Source organism: Heptranchias perlo, chromosome 17 (assembly GCF_035084215.1).
Source record: "Heptranchias perlo isolate sHepPer1 chromosome 17, sHepPer1.hap1, whole genome shotgun sequence".
Classification (NCBI taxonomy): Eukaryota; Metazoa; Chordata; class Chondrichthyes; order Hexanchiformes; family Hexanchidae; genus Heptranchias; species Heptranchias perlo.
Window position 1 is genome coordinate 29,831,465 of NC_090341.1, and position 22,806 is coordinate 29,854,270.

Below are 22,806 nucleotides of genomic sequence, written 5' to 3' on the forward strand. Positions count from 1 at the left end.
TCTGGCTGCCCTACGATACCTCAACTGAGGGGCAATTCTTCATCCAAGTCCAGACAGTCTGTCAACGGGTCATTTGACGACAGGGACTTTACAGCTGAACCTGATCTTCTCCTAGCTTGATACCCATAAATTCATTTCCATCATGGGTCATTAGGTAGAATCAGTAGTAGGAAGCCTGGCTAATTTTGCCGTCCCTTATCCAGGGCATTGAGGCTACTTTTCATGCCCCTTAATGCTGCCCTGGGTTAGATCAGCAGAGACTGGAAATCAAATCTGAGATCTGTTTGGTCTAAATGACTCAGTTACTGCCTTAACTAGCTGAGTTGTCAGAGGAGCCCATGTGATTCTTAAACAAACTAGTCAGCCTTCTGTGGCATTGCACATGAGTCGAAACTAAGTTGAGTCCTTAGCTCAAATACAGTGAGATAGTGGAGGAACATTGGACTGTGACAGAAGACTGTGACACTGGAAATTAGAACAAGGTATAGGGGAATTACAGAGCAGTGTGCGAGGGTAGATGGGGTGGAGGGGAGGGGGACGATTCAACGGTGTAGGAGGAACGTTAGAGACTATGTGTGGGGTAAGGTAGGGGATGGTTGCAAACGGGATTGGGTGGGAAGAAGATAGAGAAAGATAGAGCAGGGTTATGAGGTCGGGAGAGGGAGGAACTGGCAGAAGGGGCTTTCCTGATGTTCGAGGTGCCATAGAAAGAAAGAAGTTTAAAATCAGCGTTGATGTTTTAAATAAAAATTATGCAGTCTGAATTAGCCAAAACAGGTTGGTCACCAGATTATGGGTTGGGGCTTAGGCTGCGGCATCATGAGCCAGGCCAACAAGACAAGAAAGCAGTTCGAGATAATGGCAGGGATGGCCGCTTTGGAGGAGGGGTCATGGTTGCAGTTGCGACCAAAGCAAGGCGCACCCTGGAGCGTGACGGGAAATGGTAATGACAACAATATTGACAGCTGGGGCTGCAGTTGCAGTGGTCAGGGGAAGAGGCGGGGTGGGGGACATCTCAAATGAAGTTCATAGCCAGTGGAGAGACAGGCGTGTGTGACCCTAGACGGTCGCAGTGGGAAATGCTTTTTTAAAGTGGGTCAAATAAAAATATAAATTTTATATAAATATGTAAATTTATAAAATGCAGCCATTTCGGGCCATTAACTGGGAGAGGGATGGTGCTTGGAAGCCCCAGGAAGGAAGGCAAAAGCCAGCACCAACAGGAGCAGGTAGGATAATTTTAAATAAAAGCAAAAAATTTTGGAAACACTCAACGGGTCAGGCAGCATCTGTGGAAAGAGGATGGTGGAATTAACATTTTGAGTCGATGACTTTTTGTAAAAACCGGGAGATGTTCCAGATTTGTAGATCCAGGGAAAAGGGGGCGGGGAGAAAAAAAGGCCTAAAATGTTAACCCTACCTTCCTCTTACCACAGAAGCTGCCTGACCTGCTGATTGTTTCTAGCATTCAGCATTTTCTATTTTTATTTAAGATTTCTAGCAACAGCAATGTTTTGCTTTTGGATAATTTTAACTTTTACAGAGGAGAGGAGAGACGAGGCTAAAAATAGCAAGAGCCTGAAAATTAAGAAAATATATCTAAATTTAAAATTGAAGAGTGAAAAAAATAAAATTTACCCTAAGAACTGACCTGAAGAGAGAGCAAGGCAGTGAATGGAGTCTCTGAAAATTTCCAGAAAGCTAAGAACTGGAGCTTTGAAGCTCCATTTAGCGGTGATCTATGCTGCTGAAGGTGTGACGTGACAGCTCGCTTAATAATGGGAAGTCCCATCGAGGAGGCCACCTAGACGCCTGACAGAATGATGATGTCCAAGTATGAAGTACATATTATATGTGGCATGTTTAATATATCATCGACTGGCCATAAGATCCACCAATGCCACCTGCACTTACATTTACTTTGATTTCTACGTACTACCTACTGTAGTTTTGTTTTGTTTTCCAATCCAGTGGTCTGTCTAACTTTATATGTGTATGGCTTCTTCTCCAGCCAAGTACACACACAGTTTATGTTCTGATTTTACTATTTCTCTCTATGAAGTGCATTGGATGTTTTGTACACTTAAAAGAAAAGATAAATGCAAGTTGTTGATTTTCTGTGGATGTTTATTAAGTGTGTTGGTTATAAATTCAAGTCTCCCGTAGATACCATCTCAGGTTCAATGGCATCAGTCAATCCTGTAAATTGTCTGAGTTTATGGGAGTTGACTCGCACTGCTCTTTATCTGCGTGCACGATTGTGGGACTCAGGGGAGTAACAATAGAACCCTCTTGTGACCTGAACCAGATAGCTGTCTTTTGCATATGTATTTCTTCAATCTTTCCAAAGACAGGGCCTTGGTGACACCACACCTGGAGCATTGTGTGCAGTTTTGGTCTCTTTACCTAAGAAAGGATATACTTGTTGTAGAGGGAGTGCAGCGAAGGTTCACCAGACTGATCCCTGGGATGGCAGGACTGTCGTATGAGGAGAGATTGGGTTGACTCGGTCTGTATTCACTCTGGTTTAGAAGAATGAGAGGAGATCTCATTGAAACATATAAAATTCTGATAGGGCTAGACAGACTGGATGCAGGGAGGATGTTTCCCCTGGCTGGGTGTCCAGAACGAGAGGTCACAGTCTCAGGATACGGGGTAGGACATTTAGGACTGAGATGAGGAAAAATTTCTTCACTCAGAGGGTGGTGAACCTGTGGAATTCTCTACCACAGAAGGCTGGAGGCCAAGTCACTGAATATATTTAAGAAGGAGCTAGATAGATTTCCAGACAAAAAAGGCATCAAGCGGTATGGGGAGAGAGCGGGAATATGGTATTGAGATAGAGGATCGGCCATGATCATATTGAATGGCGGAGCAGGCTCGAATGGCCTACTCCTGCTCCTATTTTCTATGTTTCTACGAGTTAACATTGACTGGCACGAAGTCCAGTTGGAATCGTAAGCTGCTTTACTCCACAGTAAGGTAAAATGTGCAGAGCAATAGGCACGATCAGAGTCACTTAATTCAATTGGTACGACTTCTATTTGCGTAATGATATAAAATACAGAACACACAATGCTACACCCCTTCAGCGCAGTCATATTACATAAACACAATAATCCCTCTGCGTTCAGTCGTACAGCTCAGGGCACAACCGCAGTCCTTGCAATCCCCTGTCTTTCACATACTTTTGCTTCCTGTCTGCTTGTGTAACATCTTGCTTCTAGGAATACCAATTGCCTTCTTTGGTGTATGTGTTTCGTTCATATAATCCTCATTCTATGTCAAAAAGCCTGTCCCTTTTGCAGACTTAAGGAATCTTACAACACCAGGTTATAGTCCAACAGTTTTATTTGAAAATCACAAGCTTTCGGAGGCTTTCTCCTTCGTCAGGTGAGTGTCAAGGAGAAAGCCTCCGAAAGCTTGTGATTTTCAAATAAAACTGTTGGACTGTAACCTGGTGTTGTAAGATTCCTTACATTTGTAAACCCCAGTCCATCACCGGCATCTCCACATCTTTTGCAGACTGACAGTGATGAAAGGGTTTTCCAACACAATGGTGAGAGATACCTTTCTGAATACTCCCAGCAAACGAACAAATTACTTAACAAATTTCCTATTAGCATTTAACTACCTTTTGTCTCTGGGCCTCTTTTTAAAGCTCATGACGTACATGTTGCTTTTAAAAGCTCAGCATTAGAAGTAACTATTTTCTGAACTATCTTCTGTGGAAAAATGATCAAAAAATTCAGAAATGTGACAGTGCTATTCTGAATTTCAGACCCATAATCAATCAAATAGTAACATGTTAAAGATTCACTTTTTAATGTCTAATTGGGCCTAATTTATGTACAATACTAATCAAATAATCTATTTTGTTTGCAAATCAATTGTGAGAATAGTATTTACAGAGTGCCTATTGACACCAATAGCTGGAGATTGGGCTGGACTTTCAGCAGAACTCAAACAAAGTCTATTTACTCAGCAAACAGAGTCGGTTTAAACAGCACACCACCTCAAATGCTTCTACAGTTTTCCGTGGCACTTCTGCTTTGGGTTTGCTTCCCCTTTATCAGGTCCTCTTCTGCTCCTGCTCCATCCAAACTCTCATGGAACAAATTGACCCCTGACAGAGAAACCACCAGCAACTGTGAAAGAGCAGCCCGTGGTGAATTTTCCATTGCCTTCTCTCAGTGCTTCCTATGGTGACCCAGCAATCATTCATTTTTGGGGAATCTTATATACTAACCCACATCACATCATACCATAACATTGCCGGGAGACTTACCCGCCGACATCCTGCTACCTTCCCACAGTCTTGCATTTTAACCTGTTCTTCTCAGCATGCAGGAAGGACACTCTCCAGGAACCAGCGGGGTCCTCTTTAAATAAGCAGATCGGGCACTGATGATGTCATTGGAATCCGATTGCTGTTTTAACCATCAGCCTGAGTGGGGAGCCATTACAGCTTTCCCATCAGGTGAATCCAGCAGAAAGAAGAGTCAGGGCCTGAAGAGACCCAACAGGTTTTTTTTTGCTCCTCTGGACCCCACAAGCAAAGTTGAGGCCTCCCCGAAAACCCCTCCCCACGACCTACCAGAGTGCTTTGGTCCCCAGTGGTAGCCTCCTACCGCCTGATATTCTGCTTCCCACCAGTTTCAGACAGGAAACTGACCAGAGACATTCAGATGTGGACCACGAGTCAAAATTGCCTGAGCCTCATGCTGCTGTGGTCAGGATGGTTTGTTGCTCTTTTCGGCCTTCACCCGCTTGATTCTTGCCTGACTTAAAATTGAGGCTAATGTGTTAAACATAGAAAATAGGAGCAGGAGTAGGCCATTCGGCCCTTCGTGCCTGTTCCGCCATTCAATGTGATCACGGCTGATCCTCTATCTCAATACCATATTCCCGCTCTCTCCCCATACACCTTGATGCCTTTTGTGTCTAGAAATCTATCTATCTCCTTCTTAAATATATTCAGTGACTTGGCCTCCACAACCTACTGCGGTAGAGAATTCCACAGGTTCACCACCCTCTGAGTGAAGAAATTTCTCCTCATCTCAGTCTTAAATGTCCTACCCCGTGTTGTCACCAAGAACACCAAATCTCAATTTATTTTTTCTAAAAGGTGGATAGTGACTATAAAAGAAGAATGTTTAAGTTGTGTTTCCAATCATAAAGACATTAAGCATGTAAAAGCACAAAAGAGCCTTTCAGCCCATCTAACTTGCCTGACTTATTTGGGTCCTGTTGCAGGACCAATATTGACCATAGTTCTCCTCCCAACTGAATGTCCTTTTAATACTTTAACTGAGCGAGCATTTATTTTTGTATTCCTTTTATTTCCTGTAGTAATTTGCTTTTAAATCTGGATATTATGGTGGAATGATATCTACACGTGTGTGAGAAAGAAAGGGAGAATTCAAAATACATTTTGTAATGGAAGCATGCACTTCGATGAATGTAGATGCATTTCCTGTAATTTGAAAATTACTTTCTGGACACTGGTTGAAAAATGTAAAGTAATTGGTTTCAAGGGAGTAGTTCGGTAATACTGTTCCTGGTCACAGTAAAAGTCAAGCGAGGCTATAAATATATCTTGGGTGCTTTATGCCTTGCCTATGAGGCACAGAATATTATCTGCTGACAGTATGTATGATGAATTGAGTTTTATTGGTTGAAAGATTCTGTGTTCAGTTTGACTATGAACAAGAACTATTAGAAAAACATTTTTGGGGGGAGGGAATTGCTGCATCCCCAAATAGGTTCTGTCACTTCTGAAGATGAAAGTTCTGATTTTTTGTGGCATTAATCGAAACTTTTACACAAGAAATATATCAGTCTGGACACTTGAGGTACCTTTTCACCTAAGAACACTTTTTCCTCAACCATGTAAAAGGTTTACATAACTGGAACACGAACTCTGGAAGAATGTAGTTCTTCACATATCGACTTTACAATAGCAGCAGCCCTAAAAATATTTTTTTCTTTTAAAGTACGCTGACTACAGTAATAGGTAAACCAAGGTACAATATAAAGAAAAAAGTCTATATTTGGGGGGGGGGGAAATAGAATCTTGGTAGCAATCATTTGGCATTTTTCTGTATAAAATAGTAGCAGATACAGTGGTTAATCGATCTGTGGAAAGACATATGTATATACAGTAGACTTGAGATGTTTTCACCCCATTTTGGAGAAGGAAAAGAGAAGCTGAAGCCACCCACTCGTCCTAGCTTTTTGTGTGTATTCTAGCAGATGATGAAGCAAAAAGACATGGCCTGTCTCCACTACGCAATCCATTTAAAAATTAACTGTCAAAGCAACTGCCTTGGAATATTGATCTCTTGGTTTAAACAAATTTGTGAGGCAAGAAACCTGCACGCATAGCTAGGATGTTCCAGAGTTTCTCTGTAATACTTACGTCTGGTAAAACCTATGTTGTTTTATTCCCCAAGTCCTCTCCAAATAATCACATTTATGCCCATGATATACTAATAAGTGTTGATATAGAACCAGTTCCTGAAGTGAAATCCACATGAAGCAGAATTATTAAGATAGGGAGAGCCTTCTGGCTGTCATAGGTAATGGGATATACAGAAATGGTAAGTGGCAACATGCACAAAATGATCATGTGCACGTGCAAATCCACAACAGTAAACTGTAAGTAAAGGAAATCTCAATGTTTATAAATTCCCTGGCCTCTTATCTTGTGTTATATATTGTTCAAAATGTTCCTACCTTTTTCGGCAAAGAAACTGGTTTAATTGATTTCAATGATCCAGCTATATACTTACCTTTAGTAGCAGATTTAAAATGGAATTCACTTCGAGAGCATCCTTAAGAATTTAAGTTGTATAATAGCACAGACATGGTATTAGAAAGGGCATTTAGCCAACTTTCCACACAATTTGCCCACCATGATCTCTATCCAATTTATTTAATGTTTTCGGGGAAGGTACAGTTAAATTTCTTCTTTGCTTTCACAATGTAATCCAATGAAAATCCAGAAAATGCATCCTTGCATCCTACAATGTTCATCCATAACTGCTTCCTTTCTGAAACATGAGATTTCCATGCACTAGTATCCTTTGGAACAATTTGTTCCATGGGGCATTGGATCTTCATTCTTTGCTTTCTGTTATAACCTTCATTTTTTTTTGCCAAATAGGTAATTTTACAGTTCTTTCTCAAAGGAATGAATTGACATAGAATTAGCTGCTTTTGCTGGGAGTCTGTTCCACCTGATAAGAACTCTGGGGAAAATAATTTGTCTAATCTCTCATTTTGCTTTTGCATTATTCATTTTCTGGTGTGTCCTCTTGTTTAACCCCAGATTAAATAGCCTGCTTTCTTTTGTATTACTCACGCCTTTGCGCGTTTTAACAACCTAATCATGGATTCTCTTAATTTTTTTTTAAAAGAAAGGTTCAATCTGTGAGTTTCCTTTCATAATTTAGCACCCTAAATCCCAGAATCAAATGAAATAATACTAAGATAATTTAAGATCGATCTTCTGTTGAGTAATCATCTTTCCTTTCAAATGAGCTTTGCTTCACTATTTGATCTGATTCCATGACTTCTGGAGTAACTCAAGGTTCCATCCTTGGCCCCTCCTTTGCATGATGCCCCTCACAGACATTATTTGCAGGCACATGATCATGTTGGGTAAGAGTATGTAAATGGAGTTGAGGTACAGATCAGCAATAATTTAATAGAATGGCGGAACAGGCTTGAGGGGCTGAATGACCTTCTTCTCTTCCTATTTTCCACTGTGTCCAGGGCATAATAGACTGCACTCATGGGGGCACCAAAAGATGAACCAGCAGCTTATGTGAACAGGAAGGGCTTCCACTCCATTAATGTTCAACTGGTGTGTGATCACCGCAGAAGGATGATACAAGTCTCCGTCAGTTTCGCTGGTAGCTGTCACAACATCTTCATTCATCCCCTCACTTTTCCACACATGGCTCTGATGACACCTCTCCAAAACCTGCCTAAGCAACACAGGTACACTGAGAGCCATTTGACCACCAGGAAGATCATAGAGCACACCATTGGCATTTTGAAGCAAAGATTCAGGTGCCTTGATTGCTCTGGGGCTCCCTACAATTTGGCTCAAACAAATTGGGCCGCATCAATGTAGTTTGCAACATCCAGCCCCTCGAGCCTGTTCTGCCATTCTATTAGATTATATTTTTGCTGACTGTACCTCAACTCCATTTACCTGCTCTTTCTCCATATCCCTTGCTGCTCATACCTAACAGAGTTGGAGGAGGTGCAGCAGCAAGAAGAAGCATCAACAGACAAGGAAGAATTGAACGAAGGCACAGGAGAACCACAAGAAGGAGGGGTGGCAGAATGCATTACAGTTAGTCAGGCCAAGGAGCAGTTGGTAGAGCAGTGGTTTCGGTGACATCCTCAAACCTCTTATTGGAAAAGTCACCAAAAGCCTTTCTGCATTAACAGTCCTTGTTACCCCTTCACTACTCCCTTGGTATTACATTCAAGAACATTGAAACCATTCATACAACCTCTATGTCAATGAAATTCTGACAGTGCAGACTAAGAAGCTGTAATGAGATGATACTATGGACCAAAGTTACAAATGTAATAAAGGTTTTGATTTTAATTCCAAACACAATATTGTAGTGAATGCCTTTGTCACCCAAATGATCAACCCATAGTGCTTTTCTTTAAAGAATGTTTACTAACTTGACTACCCCAACAAAGTACTTCACTAGTGGCTTCAGCAGAGCTGACTGAAGGCTGCTGTTGCTCATGGGGGACCCTTACGATGCTTGTGGCTGGCAACTCCTGAGAGCTCGAGGCTTTGTGGTGCCTGGCTGCAGACAGCAGCACTTAGGCCCAGCTGACACCGTGGTTGGTATTGGTTGAGGCGTTGACAAGGATGCAAATGTACTGACATCTTGAGAGAGGGCAACATATGCTGTTCCTACTGCAGCACAAGACTGGGGCACATCACTCCCACTGATCTGCGGACCTTGAAAGCCCCTATTAATTTGCTCCATCAATCTGTCCAAATTGGACATCTTCCTCTCCAAAGTGGAGCACAGGTTTGAACTCAGAGTCTGCATACCAGGCATTTGAGCATCCACTACAGCTGCAAAGGCTGTGAACATTGACTCCTGCTAGGGGGGTGCCCAGCTGCATCATCCCTGGAGGTGCTTGGGAGTAATGCAGCACATGACAGTGCCTCCTCAGAAGGATTCTCCTCCTCTGCGGGCTGTGGCTATTGAGGAGGACCTAGAGGAACAAGAAAAGGGGCAAGAGTTAGGATGGCACTGAGAGGCTGGACAATAGTGAATGACAGGCATCGCAGTGCAGCTTAATGTAGTCAAGTGTTTTCAGATGTTCATGAAGAGGTGCAAGTAATAGTCAAAAAGTCTGTTCACAAGAGTCCCCGGCCTCAAAATCTCCTATCCTAACAGCTCTGGAGGGGCCACTGATTTCCAGCACTTGCTGCTCCAGCTTGGAGAGGTTCCTCCCCCCAATAGTACTCCTCTCCCTTGTATTGTGTGCTGAGAGGGTGAGAGTTAGCGAGTGTCTCCTACAAAGGAGAGTGCAGATGTGTGGGGCTTCTGCTTGTTGGGCACATGCTGAGAGGGAGATGAAGCCAGAGGCAATCAAGATGGGGAGGTATTGAATTGAAAGCAGGTGCGTGGGGTGTGGTGAGGAAGGAGCCATGAGAGAAGTTGTTGATTGTGCAAAGGCTACCATGAGAAGAGAATGGTGCCAGTGGCTGCTGTGAAGGGAACAAGGAAGAGGTGAGTTTGTTTATAATGAGAAGTGGTACAGTGTTGCCTTGTGCTGGGTGGTGAAGAATGTGATAGAGAGGAGGGAACTGTTGAGATGGTAGGGGAGGGGGAACGGATTGTTGCCATGTGTTGTTAAGAGAGATGCAGAAATGAAGTGCTGTACTCACCCTTGTTACTATTGTGAGGGCATTGAAGCGCTCCTGCAATGGATCTGTGAGCAGGGTGTGATGTTCATGGAGCTGGCAATCTGTGCAATGACTCTCCATGCCCGGTGGACTAGGGGACCCTCCTTCCACTGGCTGGAAAGAAATCTTCTCTCCTCACTCTGGTCTCCTCCAACAGGACCTCCAAGGAGGCTTCAGAGAACCTGAAGGATTAATCCCTCGACATGTTCCCCATCTCTGTGCAGCAAAATTTATGCAGAAGCCAGAAGACAATGCCTTAAGAGGTGCAATGCTGTTTGACCTCTGACTGACCCACTGGAAATTGCACTCTGGATGTGGGTGGGTTTCCTGTTGTGTCACTGAATTGGGTTGGAAACCCACCCATGAGATTCTAATGAGGCCTGGGAAATAAAATACACTAGGTCTCTTTTCTGGGGCATCAGGTGTGTTTTGAACTCACCCCACTACCCACCTGCCCAAAACATATTCAGAGTTAAAATCGGGGCCGTAGATTCAGATGGGATGTAAGAAAACATTACAGAAATAGTAGGTGGTTATTGCAACTAAAGTAGTTAAGAAATCTTGAAGACAAAATTGGACAAGTACCCTGAAGAGAAACCTGTGATTTAAAATCGTTGTGGGCCAGATCAGGCCGGGGGGGGGTGGGGGCGGGTGGCGGGGTGGGGGGGGGATGGGTTGGGGGGGGCGGGGGGCGGGGGGTGGGGAGTAAAAGAGTGGATAAGTCTGCCACTCCATTTTAACTGACTCCCCCGCCTGGTTTCTGCCAGGCAAGGGGTGTTAAAATATATATATAAAGGAAAAATCTCAAACCTCTAAAAATAGACTACTTATTTCGTATTCTGCCAAGTATTGAAAATTGTATAATGTCACGGATGATCTCTTGAAACATGATGGTATGACTGGGTGGCTGACTATGATTATTGAGCAACACATCACAGTGGCAGTCAAGAAAAATGAATGCATGTGGGAAGATACAATTTTGTTTTAGATAACACAATATACACACATTAGTGAATTAATTGTATGTTTTTCACCCATTATGATTACCATTATAGTTTGAAAAACAAAAAGTTTGCACTGATGTATAAGTACTTCCCCGTGTTTGGACGATTTAAAACATATTACGATACAACTTACAACCAGAATGTATGGTACTGGGTTTTAGAGACTGTAGTTTGATACAGTTGTCCTCTGACTAATTTGCATTAGTGCCATCAAAAGATGTTTTTATATGGAGTCATTTACTGAACACATCTAATTACTGTAATAAAATTATCTCCTTAATTGTATCATTTTACAGAAGGTCATTTTGAAACACTGTTCTTCATTCTCACGTGTGAGGTATTCTGCTGGGATTTTAGATGTTGTACTAGGACATTGTTGTTGAATGTGTGTGACTTCACTAATGCAATTTGCACTGATTAATGATGACTCTAATAAAGGTTTACATGGTTTTTAATTGCTTCATGTTGATTTTTTTTAACTATTGCAGCTCTGATTTACATACAGATTGGAAAGAAAAGTACAGAAAATAAATATTAGCAAAAGAATCCTTACTAATACCTCTTTTTTTTCTCCCTTTATAAAAACAGATGCAGATTTATCTTTCTAACCCTGGCAATGATGACATTGAGTTGGCATTTAGAAAAAATGGAATTATGGGAGCAATGGCGATATTCCTTCAGGTAAGATGAGTTGTGTGCTTTTATTGCATTACTGTGCAAAGCGTTTTTGTCCACGGAGCCATGTGCAGTCACGTCTGAAACTCCATTTCAAACCCAATCCATAATGAAGAATTGAATGAAGTGTCTGATAGTTATGTAGGATCCTAAATGTGAAAAATGTTGGCTCTTACAGTTTCGCACAAATTGGCACAGAATCGGCAGTCCTTCTCAGAGGGGATCACAGTATGAAAGGGGAATGGGAATGTTACAGTAGTGTAGTTCCAGGTACAGCCAAGCCAAAGGATCAGTTTTAATATAAGTAATGTGCCTTAAAGTTGGAACCAGACTTTTAAAAAGCCTTGTCATCCACGTTTCCCCTAATCTAAAGCATGCTGATTAAAAGTAATCTGCCTCTATCCCTGAGGCAGTGCATTAAAACTTGAACCTGAACTGTAGACCTTAACACTGTCTTGCATGCCTAACACAGATTCCTTAACTGCGTTTTCAAACTGTTGCCAGGCTGACATTTTCATTATGCTAGTGCCAAAGTTGCAGTATGACAGCCAGAATTGGCCCAACTTCCACTCTTCCAGCTTTAGTGATATTGGGTGGTTTTGCAATAATGTTGTTTTGCTGTAGTTCTGAGATACCTGCAGCTAACACAAAGTCCATCTTTGTTTTCTTTCACTTAAAACTTGGTAGGTGAGTTCCTCTTTTAATCATCTATTTTCTATTCTCTTATCAGCTCTCTACAGCAGTGTAACATACACTGATGGGACATGAAGCTCATAAATCCCAATCCATGCACTCTACTACATGACTTACAGTGAATGCTTTGTACAAATGTGCTGTTTTTGGTGCTGATGCACAAATGTTCTAAAAATGCAATAAAACAACAGAATATTCGACTTCAAAGCAGAGTCCAGGGTCAATGGTCTAAGTATCCTACTCTTGAGAAGGATCTTGCTTACAAAGCTTTTGCTAATATTAGTTCAGCTTCTGTGGAATTGCTCATAGGGAAAAATAAACATCTCTCTCCAAAAAATTGCCTCTATGCTTGACTTCCTCCTTCAGTTTCTCTTCCACTTTCTTCCCCCCCACAACTCTAAATATACCACCGAGGCACTGTCCATTGTTGCTTTCTCTGTTTTTGTTTCTGATTCACTCTCATTTTTTTTGAAAGTCTGATCTTCCCTTGCTTTCTTATTTATCTCCCTCTCTGTTTATGCCTATCATTCAGTATGTATGACTCTGTGCCTTTTTTGTGTCTCTCACACACTCTTTTCAAGTGGTAATAAACTTTCTTCATTCTTCTCTCATATTTTATTTTAACCTTTTGAATCTGCCTTGTTTCTTGTCTTCCTCATAGTCTTTTGCTCCTTTGACTCCAACTTTGTATTTTCTTGTTAATTCTTCTAAATTGCTAGTTTAATTCAGTCTTTGTTTAATTCAGTCTTTATCCTCCACACCCAAATCGGCCCTCCTTTCTCAGCCCTGCCATATGCCAAGGCCCTGGCCCTCTCTCTCTCTCTCTCTGCGCTCCCAGGTCCAACCTGTGACCAGCACCATCTGACATTTGCTATTGTATTATAAAAACAATGGAGCAGATTTTTGTTTTTACAGTCTGGATGGTAATCTGGTGGAGTGGATCGCCTGCCCTTTATAGAATCCGCCCATATTTCATTCCATTGAAATTAATGTAATGACGATAATGCAGGTTCTATAAATGGTGGGCAATCCAATCCACCAGATTCCCAACCAGGCAGTGAAGATGAATATCTACCCCTATATGTCTAGCACACATTTCCCAACCAACACTTTTCAGGCACCACACTTAAATTTCTTTGTACTTTTTTTTAAGTGTAACAAAGAAACAGTCGCAGACATTTAACACTAGAGTTAGAGGCTACGATTTTAATCCCAACAGGCGGGAGTAGGTCGGGGGAGGGAGTTAAAATATCAAGCTTCCCCTCCCCTCCCCCTCACCTCTCCCAGCCCTCCTGATCGCAGGCCTTTCCCACCCCCCCTTCCCGATTGCCGACGACCTCCACCCTCCTGATTGCTGATGGGAGCTTCCTTCCCTCTGCCAGGGACCAAACCCAAGGGCCCCCGGCTGCGGCCTCCTGCTGCTAGTATTCCCTCCCTCCCGCCAGCCAGGCTGTCTATTTGACAGGCTGCCGAGTGGGAAGCGGCGCTACAGCAGGGCCTCCATGTCCCCGGCCTTGACGGGTTCTTCAGCTGTTTTTGGCCTCCCCCCACCCCTCTCCACCTCCCTGTTAATAGTGTGGCCAGAATGTCTGTAACCTCTGAGTGACTTTAGCAATCACACTTTTAAAAAATTGTAAACAATTTTACAACACCAAGTTATAGTCCAGCAATTTTATTTTAAATTCACAAGCTTTCGGAGGCTTCCTCCTTCGTCAGGTAAATGTTCAGGAGCTCCTTGAAGTCTACGCATTTATACATCACAGAACAATACATGGTGTTTACAGACTGCCCCTGCAACTGCCCGTTGCAGGGGCAGTCTGTAAACACCATGTATTGTTCTGTGATGTATAAATGCGTAGACTTCAAGGAGCTCCTGAACATTTACCTGACGAAGGAGGAAGCCTCCGAAAGCTTGTGAATTTAAAATAAAATTGCTGGACTATAACTTGGTGTTGTAAAATTGTTTACAATTGTCAACCCCAGTCCATCACCGGCATCTCCACATCACTTTTAAAAAAGGAAGAAAGCATATCAGGATTGTGCCCTGCAACCTGAAGAACAATTAAACTCTGACTTCACCCAATGTTTGCACAACAGCTGTCTGACTTTGTGACCTTAATTGACACACCTTAGCACCGGAATAATACCTTCTGAATTACATTGTATAACTGTTCCTTATCATGTAGCGTATCATGCAATTTATCACAAGCAATTTTTTTTAACAGATCTCTCATGGAGTTGCTCACTGCAAGCTGGGTGACATGCTTTTTAAATGAATTTGTGGAATGCATGATAAATTCAGCAAAGCCTAATAGTTAAGTAAACAGAGGCTCATGTCAGATGTTTGGTCACAGACCTTTGCAGATGGAAATGTACTTGTTAATTTTAGACTGCAGGTGAGAAGCGCTCACATTTTAGGTGCCATACTCTTTTAATGCTGACATATTGCTGTGCACTGTATGTGCCATTTTTAATACAGTACCATCAGATTTCCTGTGACATTGCTTACAGTCAGTCTGATGATGAGATGTTTCATAAGAAAAATAGCATTATACAATGTTGCTAAAGAGAAGGTGTTTCCATTTAATACTGCAAATTCTAATTGTTAAGTAAACGCTTGGTGACTTCATTCAAAGTTTAATTGCTATTCAGAGATTTTAAAAGCCCTTACTTTGTGAGAATGCCACTTAAGGGGCTGCAGAAATTTGGCTCCAGTTTTTACTTTCCTGGACAGTATTTCTGTACATGGCAAATCTCTCGGCAGTAATTTGCAGAGAATAAATACATTTGTATATGTTAGTTCACGCCAAGTGAAACAGAGGTGTGATACTCACATGGAAGAAAGTGAGCACAGATATGTTGTTTTTATAATAAATATGTGTATAATGTAGATGGACATGTAAGGTAAATTCACCAATCCTGTCCGCCAAGCGAGGAGTCATGCTTGAAGAAAGCCTGGGTCAGAGACCGAGCTATAACACTCTATCCCGGTTCTCTGAACTGCGCTTCTTTAAGCGAGGCTTCCCACTGGGAGTGCGGGATTGTTGAGTTTACCCTTATGCTAAAAGCGGACTCTGCAAGTGTACATTCACTTTTCTTATAGTCTATGTATAAGTTGGGAAAAATGTTGAAAATGTTAATAGCCCCACAATAGTTCAGTGCATTGTCCAATCTTCTTCATTTATTCATCTACCTCATGTAAGAATAAAGGCTGGATTGATTGGTTCTGGGGAAACGATGTGCCAGACACGAACATAAAAATGTCATGTGATGTTGTAAATTGGTGTCACAGCATGTATTCTCCAACTTCTGTGTCGTACAAATCCCCAGGACCAGCAACATACTGGTAGCTTATTTATCCCCAGCTAAAAATGTCATTTGCTTCTCACATCACACCTTTTATTGAAGTAAACCCTCCAATTTCTCCTCAGGAGTATGTTCAATTAGTTCTGCACTCTGTTTCCAACCAGCTAGTCTGGTGTTTTTCTTCTTCAGTTTTTTTCCTGGGAATTGAAGCACTAGCACCAGCTGGCAAACCTCCATAGTGAACAACAGTTCTGTCCTTATTAGAATAAGCACACGATTAAAACAAAGTAACACACAGCACTGTGGGGGCTAAATTCATTATGGCTCGCTTTCGTGCGCAAAACTGACAGAGCACTTCCAGCACTCAACTGAATAGAGAGGCCCGAAGACAGTTCTAAATTGGTCCTGATATCACAGATGAACAGCATTTAAAAAGGAACAGAACAAGGAAAAGGGGAAATGGGGACAAAAAACACAGAACAACTGCACCCACAGGAAAATAAATAAAATAGCCTATAAAGTGATTAGATGGAGACCAGGAGATGGGGTTAAATGGCAGAAGTGACATGCGTCGGAGACGAGAGGAGGCATAATGAGAGAAATCGTAGAAATAAAAGACATTTATAAGACACAGGGAGTGTGAGAATAACTAAACAACATCAACCACAACTTACATTTATATAATGCCTTTAATGTAGTAAAACACCCCAAGGTGCTTCACAGGAGTGTTATCAGACTAAATTTGACACCGAGCCACTTGAGAAATTAGGACAGGTGACCAAAAGCTTGATCAAAGAGGTAGGTTTTAAGGATCGTCTTAAAGGAGGAAAAAGAGGCGAAGACCTTAGGGCCTAGACAGATGAAGGCAGTGGTGGGGTGAAGGAAATCGGGGATGTACAAGAGGCCAGAATTGGAGTTAGGATACAGGCAGTAGAGTTTTGGATGAGCTCAAGTTTACGGAGAATGGAAGATATGAGGCCGGCCAGGGGAGCATTGGAATAGTCGAGCCTGGAGGTAACAGAGGCATGGATGAGGGTTTCAGCAGCAGATGGGCTGAGGCAGGGCCGGAGGCAGGTGATAGTTCGAAGGTGGAAGTTGGCGGTCTTGGTGATGGAGAGGATGTGGGGTCGGAAGGTTCGCTCAGGGTCAAATACAGTGCCGAGGTTGTGAACAGTCTGATTCAGCCTCAGACAATGGCCAGGGATGGAATGGAATTGGTTGCTAGGGAATGCAATATGTGGGGTACGAAAGTAAATGGGAAGCATGAAACAGTGGTAAAGTGGAGCAGGCTCCCATGGCTCAAGAGTGTGATAAAAGAAAAAAGGTCAACACCAAGGATGCAGACCATCCCACCAGAACAGTGCTCCGATGAGGGTTTTGGCGGGGGGAGGGTCCTAACCCCCAGCACCAACTGGCTCCCTTCCCTGGAAACACTGGCACACCCATCCTACATTGCCAGCATCTACTGCCAGAGAGAAAATGGGAGCTCCAGTTTAGGTCTAAAGTTGTTAAAGTCAATATTACAGCGAGAGGCTGGCAAAGAGCCCAGTGGAAAGATGAGGTGCTGTTCCTTGAGCTTGTGTTGAGCTTCATTGGCACAATGTAGATGGCCAAAGGCAGAGAGGTCAGAGAATTGAAGTGTTAGGCGACAGGGAGCTCGGGGTCGCACTTGCAGATAAAACGTCCAGCAAAGCGATCACCTAATCTGCATTTGGTCTCCCCAATGTGGAAAAGACCGCACCATGAGCGATGGTTGGAGGAAGTATATGTAAATTTCTGTCTCATCCAGAAGGAATGTTTGGGGCCCTGAACAGTGACGTGGAGATGATGAATGGGCAGGTATTGCATCTCCCGCACTTGCGAGAGAAAGAGAGAAGGTGGTAGGGGTGATGGAAGAGTGCACCAGGGTGTCGGGAAGGGACTGGTCCCTTCAGAATGCTGAGAGGGGAGGAGAGCAGAAGATGTGTTTGGTAGTAGGATCCAGTGGAGGTTGCAGAAATGGTGGTAGATGATCTGTTGAATGTGGAGGCTGGTGGGATGAAAGTGAGGATTTTCACCCCACCATGATAACGGGCTCTTATCACGTTTCTGAGAGGGGGGAGGAGGGAGGGCTGAAGCACAGAAAATAGGACAGACTCAGTTGAGGATCTTATCAACCATGGAGGGGGTGGGGGACAGGGGGGATCCTCAGCTGAGGAAAAAGGAGGAAATTGGGAGTGGTATGATCAGAGCAGATGCATTAGAGATGGAGAAATTGGGAGAAGGCAATGGTGTCCATACAGGAAACATGGTGGGGAAAGGTATAACCCAGATAGCTGTGGTAGTCGGTGGGTTTATAATAGATGTAGGTCGCAGTTTACCCCCAAAGGTAGAGAATCCAGGAAGGGAATGAAGGAGTCAGAGATAAACCACATAAAGGTAAAGGAAGAGTGGAAATTAGTGATAGACCTGCAGTTTATTTCCACTTTTTCTTGGTTTTTTTATTATGGTTTCCAGCATTTTTTTTCCAAACATTAGTATTTTTTTTAAAAAGTCTGACCATTATACAAGAACAGTAGTAAAATAGATTCATATTATGGCTTCTTATCAATTATTTTCTTTTCACTAAAAACCCAGGAGCCAACCCTTGGGCCAGGATTTTGACCCGGAGCTGGGAATGGGACAGGGGGTCAAATCACAGACGGGAAACCCAGAAGTACAGGTTTCCCGGATGTCCTTACGATTTTGACGTAAGGATGTCTTTTTTTGTCTGTTTCCCGTCTGACAGGCCAGCCTGATTGACAGCTGGTCTCAGTTGGACAGGAGGAAAGCTAGGAAGAGGACGTCTTCAGGTAAGTGTTCAGGTAAGTTTTAGATTGTATGGATTGCGGGGGGTGGGGGGCGCGGGCATGGGTGGGCATACGGCAGCACCAGGGGTCATGGAGGGGTCGGTGGGGATCAGTCATCGGAGGTGGGGTGGAGGTCAGTCATGTGGGGGGGCGATCAGGTGTCGGTCACCAGGGGGTCCGTGATCGTTGTGGTGGGGGGTTCTGTGATCGTTGGGGGTGGGCGTCGCGATCATTGGTGGGGGTTGTTGCAGGTAGGCTTGTTGGGCCTGGGGGAAGCACTCCTGCTCCTCTGGGCCCACAAGCTCTGCCAGAAAGGCATTCAGCTGCAGTTTCGGGCTTTCTTACCTTCTCTCACGCAGTGTGAAGAAGGCCCGGGAATCCCGGCCACCAGAGGTTGAAATTGCAAAACCTTTCAAAGTGGAGGCCCACAGCCTCCTTGAAAGATTTTAGTGACCAACCCCCACCTCCTGACAGCGGGTTGGTCGCCCGCCCCTCGTCCCACCCGGTGAAAACCGGAAATGGGTGGGTTGGGGGTGGGTCTGAAATTGCTGCAATTTTCAATGCCCCCCCGCCCCCAACCCACCCATTTTTCATAGCTAAAATCCTGCCCTTGATATTAAATCAGTTTAGTGGAGACTGATGGCAGACTCATAGATCCAGTTTACGTAGGTCTGCGAGTCTGCTAATATCTGCTGAAAATGAATTTAACATCATAAATGCCAGAAACTGGCTGATGGCTTCTCAGGCTCCTGGAGTGGGAATTAAAAACAATATAAAAGCATCTTGAAGAAACTTCCAATAATGACTCAGCTGGGAAGGCCAGACAGAAGAAGGAATCTCACACTTCATACAACACAATAGGAAACAATCAGTGTAATTTACATTTTGTTAAAGCAAAACAGCCAGAGAGGAACCTTGCATTTAATTCACTTATTCATTGACATTTTAATAGTAATCATTTTGAGCTTTATTCACTGGAGTTCAGAGTGTATGATCATAAATATTAATCAACTAATCCCACTGAACAGCAAAGTGATAGAAATTCTTCACTCTGCCTATGCATGAAAGTCCATACTGCTGTGTACACAGAGCACTTTTTCCAATACGGCAGCTGGAAAATAGACTTATATGGTTCATTTTTATTTCTCACTAAGGAATGCTGAAAAAAAACAAACTGCCTTATTTTTACACCCAGTGTTAGCATTTACCACTCCCAGGGTAAGAATAGCTTTTTATTCTGGCCTAATGATGTGCCTGAACCTCATTCCCTGAAGAACTGCACCTGCTGCAATATTGTCCTTTTTAAATAATTCATTTACCAGTCAACCTTGTGTTTTCACTGTGTGAATTTTCCAATTTAGAGATGATTTGGGCTGCATTTTGAACTTTTTTTTTGCTGCGGATCCACTAGAAACTGTCTTGAGACGTCTCAAACTCTTTTTACATGAGACCCTTACAGCCAGCAAAAAGAGGTTCTTTTTTTTTCATTCCATCGCTCTTAAGCTGGATTCAAACCCATGTTCCAGAGGTGAAAAAATGATATGCAGCTCTTGAGCTTTGAGGTCATGTTCAGAAAGTGGAAGAAGCTTAAATGTGTGGGAGGTTTTCGCATGAACGAAGAAGTCTGAACATTATACTCCTTCTTCAAAAATACACAAGTGGGCAACAATCTTTGCATTTATAAATGTTGTTGGTTGAGAGTTAACTGTTGGCCAGGACACCAGAAGAACTTTCCTGCTCTTCTTAGAATGGCATCAGCAAAAGTGACCATAAAGCTGTTGGACTATCATAAAAACCCAACTGGTTTACTAATGTCCTTTTAGGGAATGAAACCTGCCATCCTTACCCATTCTCACATGGTTGACTCTTACCTGCCCTCTGAAGTGGCCTAGCAAGCCATTCCAATCTATTAAATTGCTGACTGCAGCAGTTCAAAAAGAAGGCCCACCACCTTCTCAGGGCAACTCGGAATGCACAATAAATAATAAACTTAACACAATCCTGAGACCCAAGCTGCAGTGCAAGTGCTGCTTCTATGTCTTATTCTGTTGTGTGTGTGTGTGTGTGTGTGTGTGTGTGTGCGCTAACTTAAAAATAAGTCTTCCTGATAGCCAGTTTTAATGAGTCTTGGTCGTTTTACATTCAGGTTGCAGTCAGCTGCATGACACTTACACTTTTGGAAATCAGCAGCAGTAGCTTGGATTTTTTTTTCGTTCATGGGATGTGGGCATCGCTGGCGAGGCCGGCATTTATTGCCCATCCCTAATTGCCCTTGAGAAGGTGGTGGTGAGTCGCCTTCTTGAACCACTGCAGTCTGTGTGGTGAAGGTTCTCCCACAGTGCTGTTAGGAAGGGAGTTCCAGGATTTTGACCCAGCGACGATGAAGGAACGGCGATATATTTCCAAGTCAGGATGGTGTGTGACTTGGAGGGGAACGTGCAGGTGGTGTTGTTCCCATGTACCTGTTGCTCTTGTCCTTTTAGGTGGTAGAGGTTGCAGGTTTGGGAGGTGCTGTCGAAGAAGCCTTGGCGAGTTGCTGCAGTGCATCCTGTGGATGGTACACACTGTAGCCACAGTGCACCGGTGGTGAAGGGAGTGAATGTTTAGGGTGGTGGATGGGGTGCCAATCAAGCGGGCTGCTTTGTCCTGGATGGTGTCGAGCTTCTTGAGTGTTGTTGGAGCTGCACTCATCCAGGCAAGTGGAGAGTATTCCATCACACTCCTGACTTGTGCCTTGTAGATGGTGGAAAGGCTTTGGGGAGTCAGGAGGTGAGTCACTCGCCACAGAATACCCAGCCTCTGACCTGCTCTTGTAGCCACAGTATTTATGTGGCTGGTCCAGTTAAGTTTCTGGTCAATGGTGACCCCCAGGATGTTGATGGTGGGGGATCTCAGACATTGGGCCGGATTTTGCTGTAAGAATAATGGTGATGCTAACAGCGCTCACCGTTATTGATGTGCAAGTCGGACAGTAATTTCCGGCGACCGCACATGCGCAGTTAAACACAGAAATCCGGACGTTGCTGTCTGAGATGCGATGCTCCTCCAAACACTGTGCGAAAAAAGCATCTCACCGTCTGACTCACTATTCAGATGTATGAAGTGGCGTGAAGTTCCTGTACTTACCTCACAGATACAGATTAAACTCACCAAAAAAAGTTAGGGCATGTCCATTCCATTGTAAGTACCCTTTTAATAGCATGATAAGTCTTAATTACTGCCAAACAACCACTCTGGCACTGAAGTGTGGAGTCTCATTCCTTCAGCTATTAATTATTGGAGATTTTTTTTAAAATTTAAATAATTATTTTTTACTTTTTCCTTCTGTCTCTTTTTATCTCTTTCTCTCAATCTAATCTTTCTTTCCTTCTCTTTATTTTGCTTTCTGTACCTGATTTGACATTGAATTCACTATTCTAACTGACACTTCCCGGCTCAGACTCTGCGCTGCTCATTAACGATTCTTCAATCTGATTGGTTAAGGGGATACACAGGCGCTTGCCCTGTTCACACAGGTCCCAGATGCCCTGTAGAGGACGCTGCACTTTTTGGATGGTTGTCTGACAGCAACTTGCTGTGCAAAAGTCTATGGGCAAGTCTATGGGTGAGTGCAAGTCTAACGAACGGCTGGTGCCATTCATTCGCCGTTGAGAGCAAAATCCTGCCCAATGTGAAAGCAGTTAAAGACTAAATAATGCAGTTAGTGGCAGCAGTTTTACTTTAGTAAATGCTTCTTGTTTAGCTGACAAAGCAGCAACTGATTGTTCAACAAAATGATTTGCTGTTTGGCAATGAAGTGTCGAGGAGAAAATGGCAGGATCCAGCAACTTATGCTTTGTCTGCTTCATGAGCATGTTTCTCTCACCAGCTCTTGTATGTCTTAGGCAAAGTAGCAATATTGTCGATGTTTGTGCCATTATCTGCCCCTGTGCACACTCTGGGGAAAATGGGTGATTTGGGAGGCACTGATAGTGTGTGATGAAATGTCTCCAGTCACGTTTTTTTAAAAACCGCAAGTTTGAATATAATGATTAGTTATTGATACTTATATCCTGAAATGAAGGTGCAGGCACTATCCTGTGTCTGTTGTTGCTGAGTCTTAGATATCCTTTCAGAAAGTTTCTTAGATATCCTTTCAGGATTTCTCCCAATTGGCCACTGTAACTTCAGCAGATATTCTGTTTAAGCGCATAAACCTACGGCGACTGATCAGAAGAACCCCAAGGAAGTTCCCAGCGCCAATCAGCAGCCAACTGGACCAGATTGATTCAACCAGAACACAATGATGCATATTGCAAGAAACCTCTCGGAATATTCAGCTGGAAGGGTTGTTGTGGCA

At 43.2% G+C, this 22,806-nt stretch overlaps 1 protein-coding gene across 2 annotated transcripts in view; it reads left to right on the forward strand.

The window, feature by feature from the left end:
- The window catches only part of LOC137334222 (receptor-type tyrosine-protein phosphatase gamma-like), a 549,824-nt gene that overhangs the window by 300,047 nt on the left and 226,971 nt on the right, over positions 1–22,806 (forward strand). For both annotated transcript variants that reach the window (XM_067998832.1, XM_067998831.1), the window contains exon 5: positions 11,554–11,646. In XM_067998832.1, the coding sequence (XP_067854933.1) occupies positions 11,554–11,646 (93 nt within the window). The remainder of the gene's footprint in view (positions 1–11,553; positions 11,647–22,806) is intronic.